Raw genomic sequence first — 20,259 nt, 5'->3', positions numbered from 1 at the left:
TCTTTTTAAAATTGATGTAGGCAGTGCTAGGGGCTTTCAAAAATATAGTCCACTACTTGATGACTAGTCCACAAAGCGTACTTTCTGCAAATGTCTTTATTTTTGTCTTCCTGTCCTTTCTCAGTTGACACTGCCAAAGATATCATAGTTCCTTCTGGATGGTTCTGATAGCACAAGGTATGGCTTCCCTGCCATGCGTGATTTTGTTGAGAGAGTGGTGGAGAAACTCAATGTGGGAGAAAACAAAGACCGTGTCTCTGTAGTCCAGTACGGCAGAGACACAGAAGTCATTTCTATCTGAACACATACACCACAAGAGAGGATATTGTGGATTCGGTCAGAGGGCGAGACACAGAGGAGGCGGGCCTCTCAACACTGGTGCCGCCTCCAATATGTCAGGGACAATGTCTTTACAAACTCCTCCGGGAGGTAGGCGCCTGCAAGGTGTTCCACAGATGTTGATCCTGCTAAATGGTGGAAGGTCTTTCGACAATGTAGATACCCCAGCCTCTGCTCTCAAACAGCAGGGCATCTTTGTGATTGGCATTGGAACAAGGAGCTCTGACAGTGGAGAGCTGCAGAAGATATCATATGACCCTAGTTATGCTCTATCAGTGTCTGAGTTCACTGACCTCCCCAGTGTCCAAGAACAGTTCTCCTCTTTAATGAGCGCAGTGCTGGTGAGGGCCACGCCCATGACACCAACGGTAACTGGTAAGAAAGTGAACAATTTTTACATTCTTAGATCATGGTAGGATTCAAATTGAACTGTATTAAATAGTATTTCACTAAGTATAGGTCAGCCGCTGCCACTTTGAGAAAACAGTTCCAGTATTAATAAAGAAAATGTTGTAAACGTTGAGGTTAGCTTTCATCATCTGACTTTTGCACAGGAAAGCGTTTGACACATGAAGCTAAATATGTCTGAAATTCTATATTCCTTAGTGGAGAGACGGCCACCAGGAAGGGATGTTGTCTTCTTGTTGGATGGATCTGATGGTACTAGAACTGGATTCCCAGCTATGCGAGACTTTGTCCAAAGACTAGTCGACAAACTCAGTGTGGATGACACCAAAGACCGTGTCTCAGTGGTTCAGTACAGCAGAGATCCAGCTGTCCACTTCTATCTGAACACGTACAAAACAAAAGGCGAGATCCTCGACACTGTCAGAGCTTTAAGGCACAAAAGGGAAGACCCCCCAACACTGGAGCAGCTCTCCAGTACTTGAGGGATAATGTCTTCACAGCCTCTGCTGGAAGCAGGGGCCTGGAAGGAGTTCCACAGGTCCTGATATTGCTAAGTGGTGGAAAGTCTTCTGACAGTGTTGATGCACCAGCCTCTGCTCTCAAACAGCTGGGTGTCTTGGCCTTTGCAATTGGAAGCAGGAGCTCTGATAGCAAAGAACTGCAGACGATATCCCACGATGCCAGTTCTGCTCTATCTGTGTCTGAATTCACTGAACTTCCCAGTATCCAACAGCAACTTCAGTCCTCAGTGGACTCTGTGGCCATTGACGTCACCCCAGAATTACCAACTGTACTTGGTATGTTAATGTGCATGGCCTCTTGCTGGCCTAAAGTGCAATGTGTTAAGTGCATTTAAATATAGGTGGTGGTGTGCTTTCCTTCTTTTAAAATTGGTGTAGGCAGTGCTAGGGGCTTTTAAAAATATAGTCCACTACTTGATGACTAGTCCACAAGCGTACTTTTGTGCAAATGTGTTTTTTTTTGTCTTCCTGTCCTATCTCAGTTGACACTGCCAAAAAATATCGTATTCCTTCTGGATGGTTCTGATAGCACAAGGTATGGCTTCCCTGCCATGCGTGATTTTGTTGAGAGAGTGGTGGAGAAACTCAATGTGGGAGAAAACAAAGACCGTGTCTCTGTAGTCCACGCAGTACGACGAGGAGTCCATTTCTATCTGAACACATACACCACAAGAGAGGATATTGTGGATTCGGTCAGAGGGCTGAGACACACAGGAGGCAGGCCTCTCAACACTGGTGCCGCACTCCAATATGTCAGGGACAATGTCTTTACAAACTCCTACGGGAGTAAGAGCGCCGCAAGGTGTTCCACAGATGTTGATCCTGCTAAATGGTGGAAGGTCTTTCGACAATGTAGATACCCCCGCCCTCTGCTCTCAAACAGCAGGGCATCTTTGTGATTGGCATTGGAACAAGGAGCTCTGACAGTGGAGAGCTGCAGAAGATATCATATGACCCTAGTTATGCTCTATCAGTGTCTGAGTTCACTGACCTCCCCAGTGTCCAAGAACAGTTCTCCTCTTTAATGAGCGCAGTGCTGGTGAGGGCCACGCCCATGACACCAACAGTAACTGGTAAGAAAGAAAACAATTTTTACATTCTTAGATCATGGTAGGATGCAAATTGATCTGTATCAAATAGTATTTCACTAAGTATAGGTCAGCCGCTGCCACTTTGAGAAAACAGTTCCAGCATTAATAAAGAAAATGTTGTAAACGTTGAGGTTAGCTTTCATCATCTGACTTTTGCACAGGAAAGCGTTTGACACATGAAGCTAAATATGTCTGAAATTCTATATTCCTTAGTGGAGAGACGGCCACCAGGAAGGGATGTTGTCTTCTTGTTGGATGGATCTGATGGTACTAGAACTGGATTCCCAGCTATGCGAGACTTTGTCCAAAGACAAGTCGACAAACTCAGTGTGGATGACACCAAAGACCGTGTCTCAGTGGTTCAGTACAGCAGAGATCCAGCTGTCCACTTCTATCTGAACACGTACAAAACAAAAGGCGAGATCCTCGACACTGTCAGAGCTTTAAGGCACAAAGGCGGAAGACCCCTCAACACTGGAACAGCTCTCCAGTACTTGAGGGATAATGTCTTCACAGCCTCTGCTGGAAGCAGGCGCCTGGAAGGAGTTCCACAGGTCCTGATATTGCTAAGTGGTGGAAAGTCTTCTGACAGTGTTGATGCACCAGCCTCTGCTCTCAAACAGCTGGGTGTCTTGGCCTTTGCAATTGGAAGCAGGAGCTCTGATAGCAAAGAACTGCAGACGATATCCCACGATGCCAGTTCTGCTCTATCTGTGTCTGAATTCACTGAACTTCCCAGTATCCAACAGCAACTTCAGTCCTCAGTGGACTCTGTGGCCATTGACTTCACCCCAGATTTACCAACTGTACTTGGTATGTTAATGTGCATGGCCTCTAGCTGGCCTAAAGTGCAATGTGTTAAGTGCATTTAAATATAGGTGGTGGTGTGCTTTCCTTCTTTTTAAAATTGATGTAGGCAGTGCTAGGGGCTTTAAAAAAATATAGTCCACTACTTGATAACTAGTCCACAAGCGTACTTTTTGCAAATGTCTTTATTTTTTGTCTTCCTGTCCTTTCTCAGTTGACACTGCCAAAAAAGATATCGTATTCCTTCTGGATGGTTCTGATAGCACAAGGTATGGCTTCCCTGCCATGCGTGATTTTGTTGAGAGAGTGGTGGAGAAACTCAATGTGGGAGAAAACAAAGACCGTGTCTCTGTAGTCCAGTACGGCAGAGACGCAGAAGTCCATTTCTATCTGAACACATACACCACAAGAGAGGATATTGTGGATTCGGTCAGAGGGCTGAGACACAGAGGAGGCAGGCCTCTCAACACTGGTGCCGCACTCCAATACGTCAGGGACAATGTCTTTACAAACTCCTCCGGGAGTAGGCGCCTGCAAGGTGTTCCACAGATGTTGATCCTGCTAAATGGTGGAAGGTCTTTTGACAATGTAGATACCCCAGCCTCTGCTCTCAAACAGCAGGGCATCTTTGTGATTGGCATTGGAACAAGGAGCTCTGACAGTAGAGAGCTGCAGAAGATATCATATGATCCTAGTGATGCTCTATCAGTGTCTGAGTTCACTGACCTCCCCAGTGTCCAAGAACAGTTCTCCTCTTTAATGAGCGCAGTGCTGGTGAGGGCCACGCCCATGACACCAACAGTAACTGGTAAGAAAGAAAACAATTTTTACATTCTTAGATCATGGTAGGATGCAAATTGAACTGTATTAAATAGTATTGCACTAAGTATAGGTCAGCCGGTGCCACTTTGAGAAAACAGTTTGAGCATTAACAAAGAACATGTTGTAAACGTTGAGGTTAGCTTTCATCATCTGACTTTTGCACAGGAAAGCGTTTGACACATGAAGCTAAATATGTCTGAAATTCTATATTCCTTAGTGGAGAGACGGCCACCAGGAAGGGATGTTGTCTTCTTGTTGGATGGATCTGATGGTACTAGAACTGGATTCCCAGCTATGCGAGACTTTGTCCAAAGACTAGTCGACAAACTCAGTGTGGATGACACCAAAGACCGTGTCTCAGTGGTTCAGTACAGCAGAGATCCAGCTGTCCACTTCTATCTGAACACGTACAAAACAAAAGGCGAGATCCTCGACACTGTCAGAGCTTTAAGGCACAAAGGCGGAAGACCCCTCAACACTGGAGCAGCTCTCCAGTACTTGAGGGATAATGTCTTCACAGCCTCTGCTGGAAGCAGGCGCCTGCAAGGAGTTCCACAGATGTTGATCCTGCTAAATGGTGGAAGGTCTTTTGACAATGTAGTTACCCCAGCCTCTGCTCTCAAACAGCTGGGCATCTTTGTGATTGGCATTGGAACAAGGAGCTCTGACAGTGGAGAGCTACAGAAGATATCATATGACCCTAGTTATTCTCTATCAGTGTCTGAGTTCACTGACCTTCCTAGTGTCGAAGAACAGTTCTCCTCTTTAATGAGCACAGTGCTGGTTAGGGCCACGCCCATGATACCAACAGTAACTGGTAAGAAAGTGCCAGATTTTTACATTGTTAGATCATGGTAGGACGCAAATTAAACTGTATTAAATTGTATTTCACTTTCAACTTCAGGTCAGCCTGTACCACTTTGACAAAACAGTTGTTAAGCGAGATGGAACCAGGATCTTTGATAGCAATGAACTGCAGATAATATGTCCTGGTGCCAGTTCTGTTCTATCCGTGTTTGAATTCCCTGAACTTCCCAGTATCCAACAGCAACTTCAGTCTTACATGGGGGCTGTTGTAGCATATCTCTAAAATCACCTGGTATATTAACAAGAAAGTTTACCTGCCTCTTTCGGTCCTTTCTGATTTTCTATTAAAATGTACTTTATGTCATTTTACCTTACAGTCCCTACATGGCGGCATACATACGCATGATCAGGGTTTTCTAAACTTTAGTATTTCCTTACTTATTTGTCAAATGGAACAACATAAATCAAGTTATTGGCACTTTGAGGAAAATTGTTTTGGCCTGATAACAGACACTTAATAACTGTGTGTCTGCTGTAAAGTCACTTCTCTTGCTCCTTGCCCCTCAGTAAAAAAATTAAATCAACAATTTTAAGTACACACTCTCCAAACAGTAGATGCATTTTTATTGACTTGCAATACTGTGGCAAGCAATTTTGAGACATGAAGCAGCGTGGTTTGAGAGACTTGAAGCAGCTATTGGTTGGCAATGTTAACAAGCTTAATACTCTTAGCACTGGCAAAGTGTTCATTACAGCTAAGCAGACAGTGGTGCAGAGTCAATCGGTGTCTTCATGGCAAATTGTTTATTCGTTTGTGAAATACACTGCTGTAAAGATGATAAACAATGACCCCATCATTTTTTACTTTTTAGTATAACTAACATAATCCTGACAACTGTTAACCACGATTAACAAGGTCTTCCTGCAATAAGAACAGTTCATTGTAAGAGGAAAAGTTGGGAGAAAATGTAAATGGCCTCTTGAATATTCAGCAGATTACCACACATTTGGCAAAACATGCTGTCTATATATGGTTTAGGAACACATTATGCACTAAACATTTCTCTGTGTCTAACAGTCTCTCAGTCATGAAAGCTGCCATACATTGGTGTATAACTGCTGCCATAAAAGTACTTTGATCTTTTCTTCTATTTTTTTTTTTTTTGCACAATATAGTAATAATTTTTCTCTCTTTCAGCCGAGACGCAGGGCCCCCGAAAGGATGTTGTTTTCCTTGTTGATGGATCTAATGGTGTTGGACGGGAATTTCCTATCATCCAGGAGTTTATCCGCAGGGTCGTGGAGAGTCTCAATGTGGGCGAAAACAAGATCCGGATTGGTGTGGTCCAGTATGGTGACTCTGCTCAGGCTGACATGTTCCTAAATACACACACAACCAAAGAAGGTGTTTTGAATGCCGTTATGGGACTCAGGCAGCGAGGAGGAAGACAACGTAACCTGGGACAGGCCTTGCAGTTTGTCAGTCAGGATGTTCTGCCAGCAGCACGTGGTGGCAGGAAGCAAGAGGGTGTACCGCAGTTTGTAATTGTCGTCTCCAGTGGGTCTTCAACAGATGACATCAGTAGTGCAGCATCTTCCCTTAAACAATCTAGAGTTCTTCCCTTCAGCATTGGGACCAGGGATGTTAACCCTACAGAGCTCCAAGTGGTGTCATACGTGCCTAACTTTGCCTTCACTGTAGATGACCTCCCTGGCCTGTACACAGTCCAAGAAAACTTAATTAACACTCTAACTGAGCTGTCAGATGATGACATCACCAGGATGCGTCCAGAATTTCCAACCATTGATGGTAATTTACTCAATTCAATTGTATACTTTTTACATGATCCTTGACTTTTTCAGTCATACTGTATGTCCTCTATATCTATCAGAAACTGTGTAGTTAGTAATCTCACCTTGTTACTGTGCTTGCATTCTTTTTGAGCAGTAATCACACCAGCAACCACGGGAGGAGAAAAGAGGGATGTCGTGTTTTTAGTTGATGGCACAACAGCGGGTCGTAATGAGTTTCTTTCCATCCGTGAAATGATAAGAAGAGTTGTGGATAAGCTGGATGTAGGATTGGATAAGGTCCGAATTTCAGTGGTACAGTACAGCGATGACCCAAAGTTAGAATTTCTTCTGAATGAATTCTCCACCAAAGATGAGATACGCCAGGCTGTGATGAAACTTCAAAGCAAAGGTGGAAACCGTCTAAACACAGGTCGTGCTCTTGAGTGGGTCCACAGAAATGTCTACCAGAGGTCAGCAGGAAGCCGCATTGAGGATGGCGTACCTCAGTTCCTCATTCTAGTTACAGGTGGCAAGTCTGCAGATGATGTATCCACTGCAGCTGACCAACTTAAAAGAAACCAGGTTGCACCTCTTGCCATTGGATCAAGGAATGCAGACCCTGATGAACTGAGACAGATTTCCCTGAAGCCCGAACTTGTATATACAGTTGACAGTTTCCAGCAGCTTCCAAGAGTGGAGTCACAGCTCATTAACTCAGTCAAAACAATATCCACCAGTGATATCATTAGTAGTTATGTTCCTCCATCAGTGGATTTAGGTAAGAAATACTATCTCATACTTTAAGCTACAATTGCTCTAAGCAATATCATACACATTTCCATGATTTGCTCTTTACATAACTCATATAAGTAAAAAAAAAAAAACTTGCATCAGGGTGCAGAGCTCTATTCTGTTATGGAGGTATTATGCATCAGCCTTTTTCTAATATATTTCAAAATAAAGTATATATACCTCTTCTCTTTGTAATGCTTTTTTTGCAGGTAACCTAAATCTTGGAAGAAAGGACATTATCTTCCTTATTGATGGCTCAGACAGTACAGGTCGTAATGGCATTGTTCATATCCGTGACTTCATCCTCAACATTGTCCGACAACTCGATGTGCAGCCTGATCAAGTGCGTGTGGCTGTTGTCCAGTATGCAGACAGAGTTAAAACAGAATTCTCACTCAACTCGCACAATAACAAGCCAGCTGTTGTCTCTGCTATCCAAAGACTTCGTCAGATGGGTGGCCGGGCATCAAATCTGGCTGATGCCATTGACTATGTTATAAAGAATGAGTTTAAACCTGCTGCTGGTGTTCGTCAAGCTGAGGCCTCCCAGCATCTTGTGGTTCTCACAGGTGGACGATCCCCCCAAGATGTTTCTATCTATGGACCTCTGCTTAAGGGCACCCGGGTCAACTGCATTGGTGTTGGAGCTGCTGGTGCTGACAAAAGGCAGCTAACCCAAATTGCCACCACCTCAGCTGATGTCCTCCAAGTTCCTGATTTCACTGGCCTGCCAGCAGTCCAGCAGGGGGTTATTGAGAGGTTGAGTGGGACTATCATCGAGGAACCACCCACAGACTTTGAGGATCCTAGTAAGTTGTGAAAAAATTTACACATATTAGAGATACTTAGGTAACATATGTTTTACCTAAATAAGGTGTCAAGATCGGCCGAGTGCTGAGACAGGAAAAATAGAGTTCTTGGCTCAAATGCAAGTCACAAGCAGGAACTGATGCAGCTGTAGAATTTATTTAAACAACATAAACCCCAGGCTTACATGTAGTGATTGTAGGTAAGAATTCAAACAAGGGTAATAATCCATATAGTGATAATACAAAATGGGTAACAACATCCAACACAATAACAGGTTCGCAGGGACCAAGCACAAACACAACATGAGATGAAGACCCGACAAGGACTGAACAAAATAGAGCACATTAAATACAGAGGCAAACAAGCAGGGAGGGATCAAACACATTAGGGACTAATCAGACTCAACAGGAAACAAAGCTAGACAAAGACACATTAAACCGAACGCTTCAAAGTAGTACAGATAGGAAAGCATGCAAATATACACAAGGAAAAGGTGAAACATTGCTAAAATCTAATTTGTCAATTTTCTCAATTTCTTCTCCTGTTTTCACCCTTCTCAACCTTGTCCTCATCGATATCTCATTGTCCTTCTCATCAGACCTTCCAGCCCCCAAAAAGGCTGATATAGTGTTTTTGGTGGATGGCTCCATTAACTTGGGCAGAGACAACTTCAATGAAGTGATGATGTTTATCACCAACTTAATTGATCTGTTCTTCAACGAGAGAGACAACCTGCGGATTGGCCTGGCGCATTATACAGCAGATGTGACTGACGTCTTCTACCTCAACACCTACAAGAACAAGCAAGACATTGTAAGTGCCATTGGCCGAACAGAGTACAAAGGTGGACGTAGAATCAACACTGGTGCAGCCATTCGCCACGTTCAAGATGTTCACTTTACCAAAGAAAAAGGCAGTAGGATGGATGAGGGAACTCCTCAGATTCTTATGCTTCTCACTGGAGGACGCTCAGCTGATGATGGGAAAACAGCAGCCCTTGGTCTGAAGAAAAAAGGTGTGAGAGTCTTTGCTGTAGGTGTGGGCGACATTGAGACGGAGTTAGAAAACCTGGCAAGTGAGTCCTCAACTGTGGCTAGAGCAAGCACCTTTCTAGGACTTTCAGAGCTCAATGAGCAAATTCTGGAGACTTTGGATGATGAAGTGAAAGGGAAGCTGTGTGCTACTGTTCAAGAAACTCCTAAAAGTAAGAGGCAGTGTTTCTTTCTTGCCAGTTGATTATTTCACATTTAGTTTGCAACCTTCAATTAAAAGTTTTACTTTCCAGATGCTTTCTGTGGTTCACAAAAAATGCCTTAGAAAATGCTATGTTTTACAGCCTGCAGCATAGAGGTGTTGGTGGGCTTTGATGTTGCTGCCCAGAATATCTTCAGTGCTCAGACCAACCTCCAGAAAAATATGGAGGCCATTCTGAAGAGGATTCCTAAATTGGCAGCCATCAGTTGCTCATCTGGGCAGATTCCATCTGTGCAAATGGGCATGCTGGCCATGGACTCTGCCTCTGAGCCTGTCCAGCTGGACTTCACAAACAATGCTGGGGAGCTCATTGGGGACTTCAAAGCCCTAGGGAGTCGTGGCCCCTTTGTCCTCAATGGCAAGACCATCTCAGCTTACACCAATAGGTTCAAAATCAGACAGGACGACGTTGTCAAGGTTGGTTACTAAAACAGTTTAAACTATGTCCCAAGCCAAAATGACATTGGAAAAAGTCAACCTGGCATCTCTAAACCCCGACCTTAGCTCTCTGTTACTCATTTGCGAACGGAAATGTACAAAACATCCAGGTAGCAGCTTCTCATTTTTGGAGTCACATTCTCCCTTTTAATCTTCATTCAAATCATATCAATAATATAGCATGATCACTGTAATAGTTTTGATGATCAATGCGTTCATGAAAAATACAGTATGCCAACTTTAGTGTTCTACAGCTGTTATTTTAATGTGTTACATACATATTTAAAAAAAAAATAGTTTTTCAAATGTTTATGTCCACACAAATGTCTGACCTTAATTATACTGAATTGTATCCGTGCAATGTTTGTCACTAGAGAGGTGTTGTCACATTCCTCTCCCAAAGGTGGAGTTTCTTTGAAATCAGAGATTGAAATGTATCCTGGGCAAGCTCGATTGGGTCTCCAATCCGTAAACCAATTACTGTCTAAATCCTCAAAAGCCAGCAAAGAAACCTGAAAGCTCAAGCACAGAGCAGACTGTCAGTACAGAGAGCAAAAACACACTATCAACATTTGTCAGGCAATGCAAGTTACAAGCTAACAAACAAGAGAAGGGTGGCCGGGGCGAGGCCAGATCCAGAATTTCTCAATGAGGGAGAAAGGGAAATTGTGCGTTCTAGCCACTTTTCAGCCTTTTAATTTACTTTTTATGTGGGGAAACCATGTTAAACAAATTATGTATCACAACAGTAGTTTTGCATACTTTGAAATGTGTTTAACCAAAATATTTTCTTTAATCAATATTTTGGTTGAAAAAATATATATATATATACACACCACATACCAAATATTAAAGGAATTGGATCAAGGCCAAAACAACTGGATATCCCTAGTTTAAACTTACTAATTAAAAGACTCATTGAAAGTGTAATGAAATGTGTGAAACTGAATTGTGTTTTTCCCCTGAAGATTGTCGTTCATCTGACTGATGGTATTGATGCCCCATATGCTGAAATGAAAAGGAAAGTTGAGGAGCTTCGACTGTCAGGTAAAAAGTTATTACAGTACAAATAGCCCTTAATGACTGTCTTTAAACCTCTATGAAATTATAGCAATATCATTTTTAGAAGAAATTAATGTTCCTGAAATTCTTGTATGTGCAAAACAGGAGTGAACAGTTTCATCCTGGTCGGGCTGGAGCGGGTGTCACAATTTGACGAGGCTTTGCTGCTGGAATTTGGTCGTGGATTCAGGTACACAAGACCCTTACGACTCAATATCATGGACTTGGACTATGAGCTTATGGAAGAACTGGTGAGTACTAATCAGTCACGGAGAAGACTTTCATGAGCTTTCTTTTTGGCCCTTAAATCATTTAATATTTGTTTTCTTTTTCTGCGTAGGACAATATTGCAGAGAGGGTTTGTTGCGCAGTGCCATGCAAATGTACTGGAACCAGAGGAGACAGAGGAGCAGTTGGACTTTCAGGGCCTAAGGTATCCAATGTCAAAAAATTTGAATATTTTTTGAGACCTTGCCTTCAATTATACCACAAAAGAATGTTTTTTAAGGGGCTAATACTTTGTTGTTTTGTCTTTCAGGGTAGCCCGGGAGGACCAGGAAGCCAAGGACATCCTGGAGATGAGGGTGGACCTGTATGTTTGAATGCCTTTATTTATGTATATAGTCATAGTCTGACAATGTTTCCGTTAGAGTTTTTCATACACCTGCTGTTAACTGTCCTGATCTATAACAAACATGTTATTTTTGCTCTCAAGAAGTTCAGTGACAACTTTCAGTGTTCTTTTTGTTTTCCACCACTTCATGTTCCCTAATATTGCATCCCATTTGTATGTTGTCAGGGTATTTTATTGTCTTTTTTTCTGTAATGACAGGGAGAGAGAGGTCCTCCCGGTGTTAATGGAACTCAGGGTTTCCAGGGATGTCCTGGACATAGAGGTGTTAAGGTAAAGGCTTTAATATTACCTTTAACATCCAACTTAAACTTTTTTTTTTTTATTTAAATTGGCAATATTACTTTTTGTTCATTTAATATAATTTTGCAACACCATTTTTTGTTCTTCCTTTGTTCAGGGTTCTCGTGGCTACTCAGGAGAAAAGGTCAGTATTTTTTTTTTATTTAATTCTTTTAATTCTTCATTATTAGATAAAGCTGTAAGAAAAAGACTGATGTACTGATTACCTCACAAACTGCTACTATGTTGCAGGGTGAATCTGGAGAAATTGGGCTTGATGGCATTAATGGCGAAGAGGTAAGTATGTGTTGTATTATATTTTGTTGTTTTATATGTAATATATCAGAGTCTTATACAATCGCTTCTTGTCTTAAGCTATGTGGCAAGTCACACCAATGTGTTCATGAAGCAAAAACATGTAAATGTGCTGGGATTTATGCATGATTCTGGGCATTAATTGGCATCTGCTGTATGTTTTCAGGGATTAGGTGGAGTGGCTGGACCCCCAGGAGACAGAGGAAACCCAGGCAAAAGAGTGAGTGACTGGATGCAAATTTAGCTTTACATTTTTACCCATTTTAAAAAAAAAACTCAAGTAGTTGGTGCTGATAAATGCTCACGAAACATGTATTGCTTTTAGGGTCCCAAAGGTAGCAAAGGACAAGCTGGAGACAGAGGAGCAATTGGAATCAGAGGAGACCCTGTGAGTATTATGCAAACTGATTAAGGTGCCATTCACTGTCTGAATCTATTAAACAAATTGTAGAATACCCTACTAATACATACATACATATATATATATATACATACATCTAGGACTGGGCGGTATGGAGGAAATCAGATATCATGATATTATTGACCAAATACATTGATATCGATATTGTGCCATATCGATATTTGTAGGGTTGACAATGTGTGCTTTCACAAAATATTTTTTTTCAATGAGATTTTGGATAAATAATCATCAATAATGTGGTAAACAGTTTCAAGTGAAACTTCTAGCTATATACTGACTATGTATACTGTACATGCATGCACAAAAATAGTGTGATGTTAAAACAAATCTGCAATTCTTCAAATGATATTCCCTCAAAATGTTTCACAACAGATTTTCTTAAAAGCTGGGCACCCAGATATCTCAATTGGTAGAGCAGGCGCCCATATATATAGGTTTACTCCTCGACGCAGCGGGCCTGGGCTCGACTCCGACTTGCGGCCCTTTGCTGCATGTCATTCCCCCTCTCTCCCCTTTCATGTCTTCAGCTGTCCTGTCAAATAAAGGCCTAAAAATGCCCAAACAAATTATCTTAAAAAAAAAGGCTGAGTATCTGCTTGTTATTATCAAGTTGGACGATGTCATTTTATTTCATGATATCTCAATATATGATTTCATCACGATATGAAAGACGATATATTATCATATTGAATTGTTGTCCAGCCCTACATACATCTATTGTGCTGTATTTTAAAATAATTGACCCAGACAACTCTTGAAAATTGGAATAGTTTGCCAATATTTAACCTTATTACCTTACCAATATTTCAACACAAAACCTCCAATTTCTTTGGCAAAGCCTTCATTTCTTGCCATTTTCACTAGGGATGCCCCGATTGATCGAACGCTGATCATTATTGGTCAATATTTACTAAAAAATACTGTCTAACTCACAGTTCGGCGTCAGATGATACCAGATGGTAGTGATTGCGAAGTCCTCATCTGCAGGCAACACACAACAGTCCTCTCCGGTCCCAAATGGCATCATCTGGTTCTGCGATTAAACAAGAAATGTGCATTATTGTCCACCGCTACAGCTTCGTCTGTTCACTTTGAGTTTAATCAAGCTAGCTATCCTAGTGTTTCTCAATGTTTGGGGCACTCCATATTTTCTTCTCTCTTCTCGGTTTGCGTCTCTCTCCTTTCCATATCTGCTGCACCACATGCTATTCCCTGCTCTTACTCTTACTCATTCTCTTCCTTACTTAAAAACAATTACCACAGGTGACACTAACTAAAAAGTAACCAATCACCATAAAACACTTCAAAATAAAGGCACACTCCGTGTATTTATTATTAAGTTAATGCCACCGTTTACTTTCAGTATTACCAGTTGCTTTCAATAGTTTATAGAACTGTTTATTTAAACTTCTTATTCAACTATTTACATCCTATCTAATTTAAAGGATAACTACTGTTTTTTTTTTCAACCTGGACCCTATTTTCCTATGTTTTTGTGTCAAAGTGACTGATGGGAACAACAATCTTTGACATTAGCCCAGTATTAAGCAAGATCGCTGCAGTTGGCAGCAGCAAAACAAGCTACAATGAAAGTTAATAGGGTAATTGTGCAGCATGTATTTATGTTGACAAAAGTGCTTGTTTTGCCATTAACATGCTGGGATTACTATAGAAAGGATTATAAAGATTATGTTAAAGAGTAAGATCCTTTTTTTAAACATAAAAACATCTGTGAAATTGAGTTTGCTAAACCTACCAGACTCCATGCAAATAAACAGTACTTTTAGCATCGTAAAATACACTTCATTCAAAGTCAACCGAAACAAAATGAAACTATGAAAAGCCGGTTTTAATCGTCTTTCCACTTTTCCAACCATCACAACTCTAGTTTTGGTTGAAATAAACACATAGTTTACAGATTTACATGTGAAAATATGCTGGCTCTATACACAGTAAAAGTGTTTTTTTTAAATGGAGTCTGGTGGGTTTAGCGCTAGCAACCTCAGAGCTGTTTCTGGTTAAACAGAAAGGTTGCTAAGTGATAGCAAAGGTTTTAAAGATCTATCTCTGTAGGGATCCTTTCCATAATGTTGTCAGACACTTAGAATAATAATCTGAGCCTTTCAGTGGCAAAATAAAGCACTTTTAGTGGACCAAAGTGACGATGCACATTTGTCCCATAGGGTTACATTGCAGCCCGGTCTGTGGCTGCCGGTTACAGTGTTCACGCTTAATACTGGACCGATTTCAAAGATTGTTGTTCCCATCAGTCGCTTACACACAAAAACATGGGAAAATAGGGTTGAAAAAGCGGCAGTTACCCTTTAACTAATTAAATTAAATTAAAATTATCTTAATATCTAAGTTAACCATTTTTATTTCTCTACTAAACTAAATTACTGTCAGTTTAATTGCCTAATTACTTATTTTCACACAAATTTATAAAGGGACTAACTTGTTTTAATCCCTTATTCTTACAACATGGCTACACTTGAATGGTCACTGTTCTAATGCCCTAGGCTTTCAACAGTGGTAAAACATTGCAGGGTTTGATAATTTTGAATGTGATTGTATAGATTGCAATTGCTCTCCCAGGCAGTTTGTATACATTAGAATGTGTTCTTGGTCAGTGTTTTAATGCGTTTGAAAGTAGCTGAAAAAGTGACATCTATCTAACAGGGTACGAGTGGACGAAATAACAACATCCCAGGACCTAAAGGAGACCCTGGTGATGCCGGACCACCGGTAAAAAAAATCCTGTCAATGCATTTTCAACATGAAACGGCTAGTTTTTTTTGTATGCACTTGTTTTACGGGAGATATCTGCCCTGAAATGACAGGGAGCGCCTGGTGAAGATGGAAGAAAGGGGGGCCCTGGTGAAGTCGGAAGAAAGGTAAACAAGTTTGCCATGTCTTCATTATATTTAAAAAAAACAATGACTTAATTACCACAGTTTTTTGTAAACCAAGACTTATTTCTACTCACACTTTATTAGGGAGCTATTGGCAGAAGAGGCCCGCCTGGACAGGCTGTAAGTCTCTTTTTGGTGAAAACATACATTGTTTAATACTTATTGCAGTAATTCTTCTAATGGCAGTGATCCAATCATCTTGCTGCTTGCATGTCATTAAAGGGAATTCCCGGAAAGCCAGGAGAGGAAGGTGTTAAGGGAGAGCCTGGTATTGGAGGATCTAGAGTAAGTTTGTCATTCTTTTCAAGGTATTTGGCAGATTAGTCAATCTAAAGATGCACTTGCCAAAATATGTTTTATAGTGGATGTTGTCATTACTGGTAATACTTTTCTTGGCAGCATTAGCAAACTGACAGATTGTTTTGACTGGAATGTGACTGGTGTATTTATATGTCTAGTCAAGTGTGTTCATTCTTATCTTGTTGGTTGGAGGTCCAGCTCTATTATGCAAGAAACTGGTGCATCATCCATGTCTGGTTTGTCTTTTTTAAGGGTCCATCCGGACCAATTGGTGTACCAGGACCAAGAGGAGAAGATGGAAACCCTGGGCCCAGGGTGAGTGAACTTATTTTATTGAATACAATCTCTTGCTATGTCTGTAACATATTGCAAACATATTAATTCAAGTCAAGTGAAATATAATTATGGACCACAATTAAAACCAGCATCAATTTAAATGATAAAATGCCAATAGGGAACACAGACAATCCTTATTTCACAAACAAGCAATAACTAGTGTCTACCACACATTGCTACTGTAATGGTATACTGGTTTAACTGACTGAAAACCATGTGCACAATACACTTCATTTTGAGAAAAGGTATGTCCTAATGTTTTGTTTTCTAGGGTCCCGGAGGGAGCTCAGGTCCCGCTGGAGAAAAGGGTAGAAGAGGAGCTCTTGGACGCAAGGTACTGAGTGGAACATAATGTTGCGTGGCTAACGTACTTCTAACAGGCTTGTTTCATTTATACACACAATGGCCTAAGCCTAGCTCTCTCACATTACTGGACACACATGTGTAGTCTATTAGAACAAACAAAAGCACTTTAATCAAGTCTCTGCTTGAGAAATATTTCACTCTTAATTTGAACCCTTCACATTCTCTTTGAATCTTTAACTATTTCTGTCTGTGTCACTCTCTTTTTCTGGCTATCTCTGTGCCTTTTTAGGGAGAGCCAGGAGATCCAGGACCTAAGGGCGCTATTGGACCTCTTGGTCCCCGTGGAGAGCCTGTAAGAATTAAACCACCTCTTCTTTGCATGTACTGTTGTGTAAAACTGGGTAGAAGAAATTAGCAAAATAAGAACTTTCAACTCTCCGAGATATCAGACGCACATGGTTTGTGTTCTTTTTTATGAAACCAAATGTCTATACTTTATAGTACAGTAGATTGTTATTAGATTATCAATAATTGTCCTTGTAAAATGCCTTGAAAGAAGAAGTTCTGCCTCAGGCTGCAAGTTAAAGAGGCATATTCTTTGCATCACTGCCATGTGTGGTTAAAGGAAGACTTATGTTACTGTGTCTTTTGCATCTAGAAATGTATGTTGCATGGTTTTAATTGAGAAATGTTTTTTTTTGCTGAAAGGATCCTAATCCATGTGTTTTGACTTGTATTAGTATCATTCCATTGCTTAGTATCACATAACAAAACTGTCATGTTGACAAGAAGGGGTAAGGGTTGCTTTCTTTCTTGTTACTACGAAGTATATGTATAGCACATTACAAATAAAACTAATTGGTCGAGCATTCTTTTCATGTCTGTTTGATAGGGTGAAGATGGTAGAGATGGGTTTGGCGTTGAAGGTCCTAAAGGAAGAAAGGCAAGTGAATTTTGTCTTCTAACAATATATAGGTATGTATGGTAATCACAATGTGTCTACATTTTGATTAAAGTTAACGTGAAAATTTGATCTTAGCCTTGACTATCCAGTTCAAGAATTCAAGAAATTGGATTAAGGGAATGTTTAAATTACACTACAGAAATGAAAAGAAGGATAATAATAAGAAGTAACAAACCTGTTAGTCTAACTACTATTGTTATTTAAGACATTTGAAGTCCTTTCCTAAACACACAAATTAAATCCCTTCTGTGATGCTGAATAGCACCGTACAGAATGCCATGGCTCAGGCCCATTTAAAGATACAATTATCAGTGAACCACTATTACAAATCTCAAGACAAATCAACTTTTACACTCATTCAATTGTAGAATAATGATAATTATTAATAATAATGATAATACTTAAAATATGAATGCATTTTCCATTATAGGGTGATGAGGGCTTCCCAGGATTCGCAGGACCAAAGGTAATGGAAAACATTAACTTCTCAAGTGCAATTTCAACAGAGGTTTCAAATTATAGCGTTACGCTGTACACTCTGGCAACTGGACCTTCCTTTTGCTGTCGGTTATTTGTATTCTCTTTACTTCCATTATTTCAGGGAGAGGCTGGTGACCCTGGCACAAAGGGTGGACCTGGACGCAGAGGAAATCATGGACAAAGGGTAAGTTTCCAGACCCCACTTTAAGTCACACTGAGCATTCATTTTTAAATGTGACATACAGTATGGTATAGCACTTAGCAAAATCCTCCCACAGTTATTATCACTGGACACATATGTATTTGTCTCTCTGTTCTTTCCAGGGTGTCTCTGGAAATATTGGTACACCTGGACAGAAGGGAGAGGTTGGATATCCTGGGCCTGATGTAAGTAACATAAAACTATACCCTTTGCTTATAAACAAAGTAAACTCACACAAACGTTTAAATTAAGTCATAGTGCCACCGTAGCAGAATATCTGTCAATTTACAATATACATAATCTTACTTGGTCTGTTTTAATTTTGTCTTCTCGTGAATCCTCACTGCACAATGTAATACTGTTAAATTTGTAACATGACTTCACAAAAATAATCGTGCTTTACATGCAATACAAAAAATAAAGTCCTTTTTATCGTTGGCCATGTCCAGCTGTTAACCCAAATGTTTTTATTCCCATAGGGTGAGAAAGGACCAAGAGGACCTGGTGTTGTGGTATGCACCCAAATATCAAACTGCTATACAAAATTGTATTGAATGAACAGAGCAAAATTCTACTCTGGTGCCTGTGATTAAAATCTTACTCCAAATGTATCTTTGTCCTTAGCAATGTGACCTGGTTAAGAAGATCAGAGAAAACTGTCGTAAGTATGATTCAATAAGTACCAATAATGTCATTCCATGACAACAATAATATGCATTCTACATGTGTTATGTACTACAGAAAATGTCATGTTTTTTTTCTCCCTTTTATTCTACCAGCTTGCTGTTATGGTAAGTACAAAAAAAACTTTTTATTACATAATTATAGTTTGATAATGTACTGTACGCACTACTATAAAAAAAACAAAATCCTCCATGTGTACGCCATTAGGTCAGCAGGAATGCCCGCTCTACCCCACTGAGCTAGCCTTTGCCCTGGATGCCTCTCAAGACATTGACAGCACAGCCTTCAACAATATGCGTGACACAGTCCTGCGCCTAGTCAGAGACATCACCATCTCAGAGAGTAACTGTCCAAGAGGAGCTCGTGTTGCTATAGCCCTTTACAATGAAGAAGTGACCACTGAGGTCCGGTTTGCTGAAGCAAAGAAGAAACGTGCCCTGGTGCAGCACATCGAGGGACTGCAGACCCTGAAAACCAACAAGCCGCGCAGCTTGGACACATCCATGAGCTTTGTGGCCCAGAACATCTTTAAGCGAGTGCGCAGTGGCTTCCTAATGAGGAAGGTGGCCATCTTCTTTGTTGGTGGGGCAGTCAGTAAGCCGCAACAAATTACTAATGCTGCTCTTCGCCTCCATAATGCTGGAATTGCCTCTCTGTTCTTGGTTAACCGTGAGGACAGAACACTCAGACAAGCACTGCAGGTAAAACAAAGAAAAAACTAAAAAATATTTCTTACAAAGAACTTTGCAGTACATACAGTACCTTTCTAAGGTATATTTGCAGTGTCTGTCTCAAAAGAAAATAAATGACAGTGTAGATTGTATTTTGATTACTTTTGGCTCTTTTTTGTACAGCAGGTCAACAACACAGCACTGGGCCAGGTAATTGTCCTCCCAAAACCTGGAAGTGCACAGTACAATTCAGTCATCCAAAAGGTGATGAACTGCCATGTCTGCCTAGGTAAGACCTCTGTGTTTGTGCATTAATAATGACATTACATTCTTATTGTTTATTATTATTATTTTCTTTTAGATTTACTCTAAAAATACCCATTTCAAAAAGAAAATGATTTTCACCCAGATCTGTTGCCTCAACATCCAATAGTAGTTCTATTTCTAAAGTTGGCCACCAGCCACTGTGGCAGGTGGATTTTAAAATCAGTTTTTTTCCCCTCATAAATGTTTTGAACTTTGAATACAAATTTATGTTCTTTGAGGTTATTAATGAAATTGTAATAATATTGTGCCTCCATATTTTTAGCTCAAATCCAAGGATATGGTGGACTTGGTTGAAATGTGAAAGAACGACAATGGAGAAAAAAACAACTAATGAATCACTAAATTCTCTTTACCTGCCAAGTATTGTATTGATAGTTTCACCCACCGATGGCAAAATTCAACCACATTTGCTGTGTGGTTGGGTGTTATTTTCAGGTCCTGAATAGCCTTAACCATAGAATAGTTTAAGCTTGTGTGGAATCA

General features: G+C 40.5%; 1 protein-coding gene across 1 annotated transcript in view; it reads left to right on the top strand.

The window, feature by feature from the left end:
* col6a3 (collagen, type VI, alpha 3) overlaps positions 1 to 20,259 on the top strand; it is a 48,326-nt gene that overhangs the window by 15,636 nt on the left and 12,431 nt on the right. Inside the window, 38 exon segments of the mRNA XM_039818266.1 lie at positions 525 to 714; positions 946 to 1,166; positions 1,355 to 1,537; positions 1,751 to 1,897; positions 2,125 to 2,341; positions 2,573 to 3,172; positions 3,381 to 3,974; positions 4,206 to 4,805; positions 5,994 to 6,605; positions 6,744 to 7,367; positions 7,591 to 8,190; positions 8,790 to 9,395; positions 9,528 to 9,862; positions 10,852 to 10,930; positions 11,051 to 11,196; positions 11,286 to 11,378; positions 11,484 to 11,537; positions 11,778 to 11,849; positions 11,977 to 12,003; positions 12,111 to 12,155; positions 12,340 to 12,393; positions 12,499 to 12,561; positions 15,274 to 15,339; positions 15,435 to 15,488; positions 15,591 to 15,626; positions 15,729 to 15,791; positions 16,059 to 16,121; positions 16,414 to 16,476; positions 16,738 to 16,800; positions 17,341 to 17,391; positions 17,843 to 17,878; positions 18,014 to 18,076; positions 18,217 to 18,279; positions 18,574 to 18,606; positions 18,719 to 18,755; positions 18,874 to 18,885; positions 18,986 to 19,479; positions 19,633 to 19,738. Coding sequence (XP_039674200.1) covers positions 525 to 714; positions 946 to 1,166; positions 1,355 to 1,537; positions 1,751 to 1,897; positions 2,125 to 2,341; positions 2,573 to 3,172; positions 3,381 to 3,974; positions 4,206 to 4,805; positions 5,994 to 6,605; positions 6,744 to 7,367; positions 7,591 to 8,190; positions 8,790 to 9,395; positions 9,528 to 9,862; positions 10,852 to 10,930; positions 11,051 to 11,196; positions 11,286 to 11,378; positions 11,484 to 11,537; positions 11,778 to 11,849; positions 11,977 to 12,003; positions 12,111 to 12,155; positions 12,340 to 12,393; positions 12,499 to 12,561; positions 15,274 to 15,339; positions 15,435 to 15,488; positions 15,591 to 15,626; positions 15,729 to 15,791; positions 16,059 to 16,121; positions 16,414 to 16,476; positions 16,738 to 16,800; positions 17,341 to 17,391; positions 17,843 to 17,878; positions 18,014 to 18,076; positions 18,217 to 18,279; positions 18,574 to 18,606; positions 18,719 to 18,755; positions 18,874 to 18,885; positions 18,986 to 19,479; positions 19,633 to 19,738 — 7,465 coding nt within the window.

The sequence above is a fragment of the Perca fluviatilis genome, chromosome 12, assembly GCF_010015445.1.
Source record: "Perca fluviatilis chromosome 12, GENO_Pfluv_1.0, whole genome shotgun sequence".
Classification (NCBI taxonomy): domain Eukaryota; kingdom Metazoa; phylum Chordata; class Actinopteri; order Perciformes; family Percidae; genus Perca; species Perca fluviatilis.
Note: the sequence above shows the minus strand (reverse complement) of the source record. Positions and strands in the feature narration are given on the sequence as shown.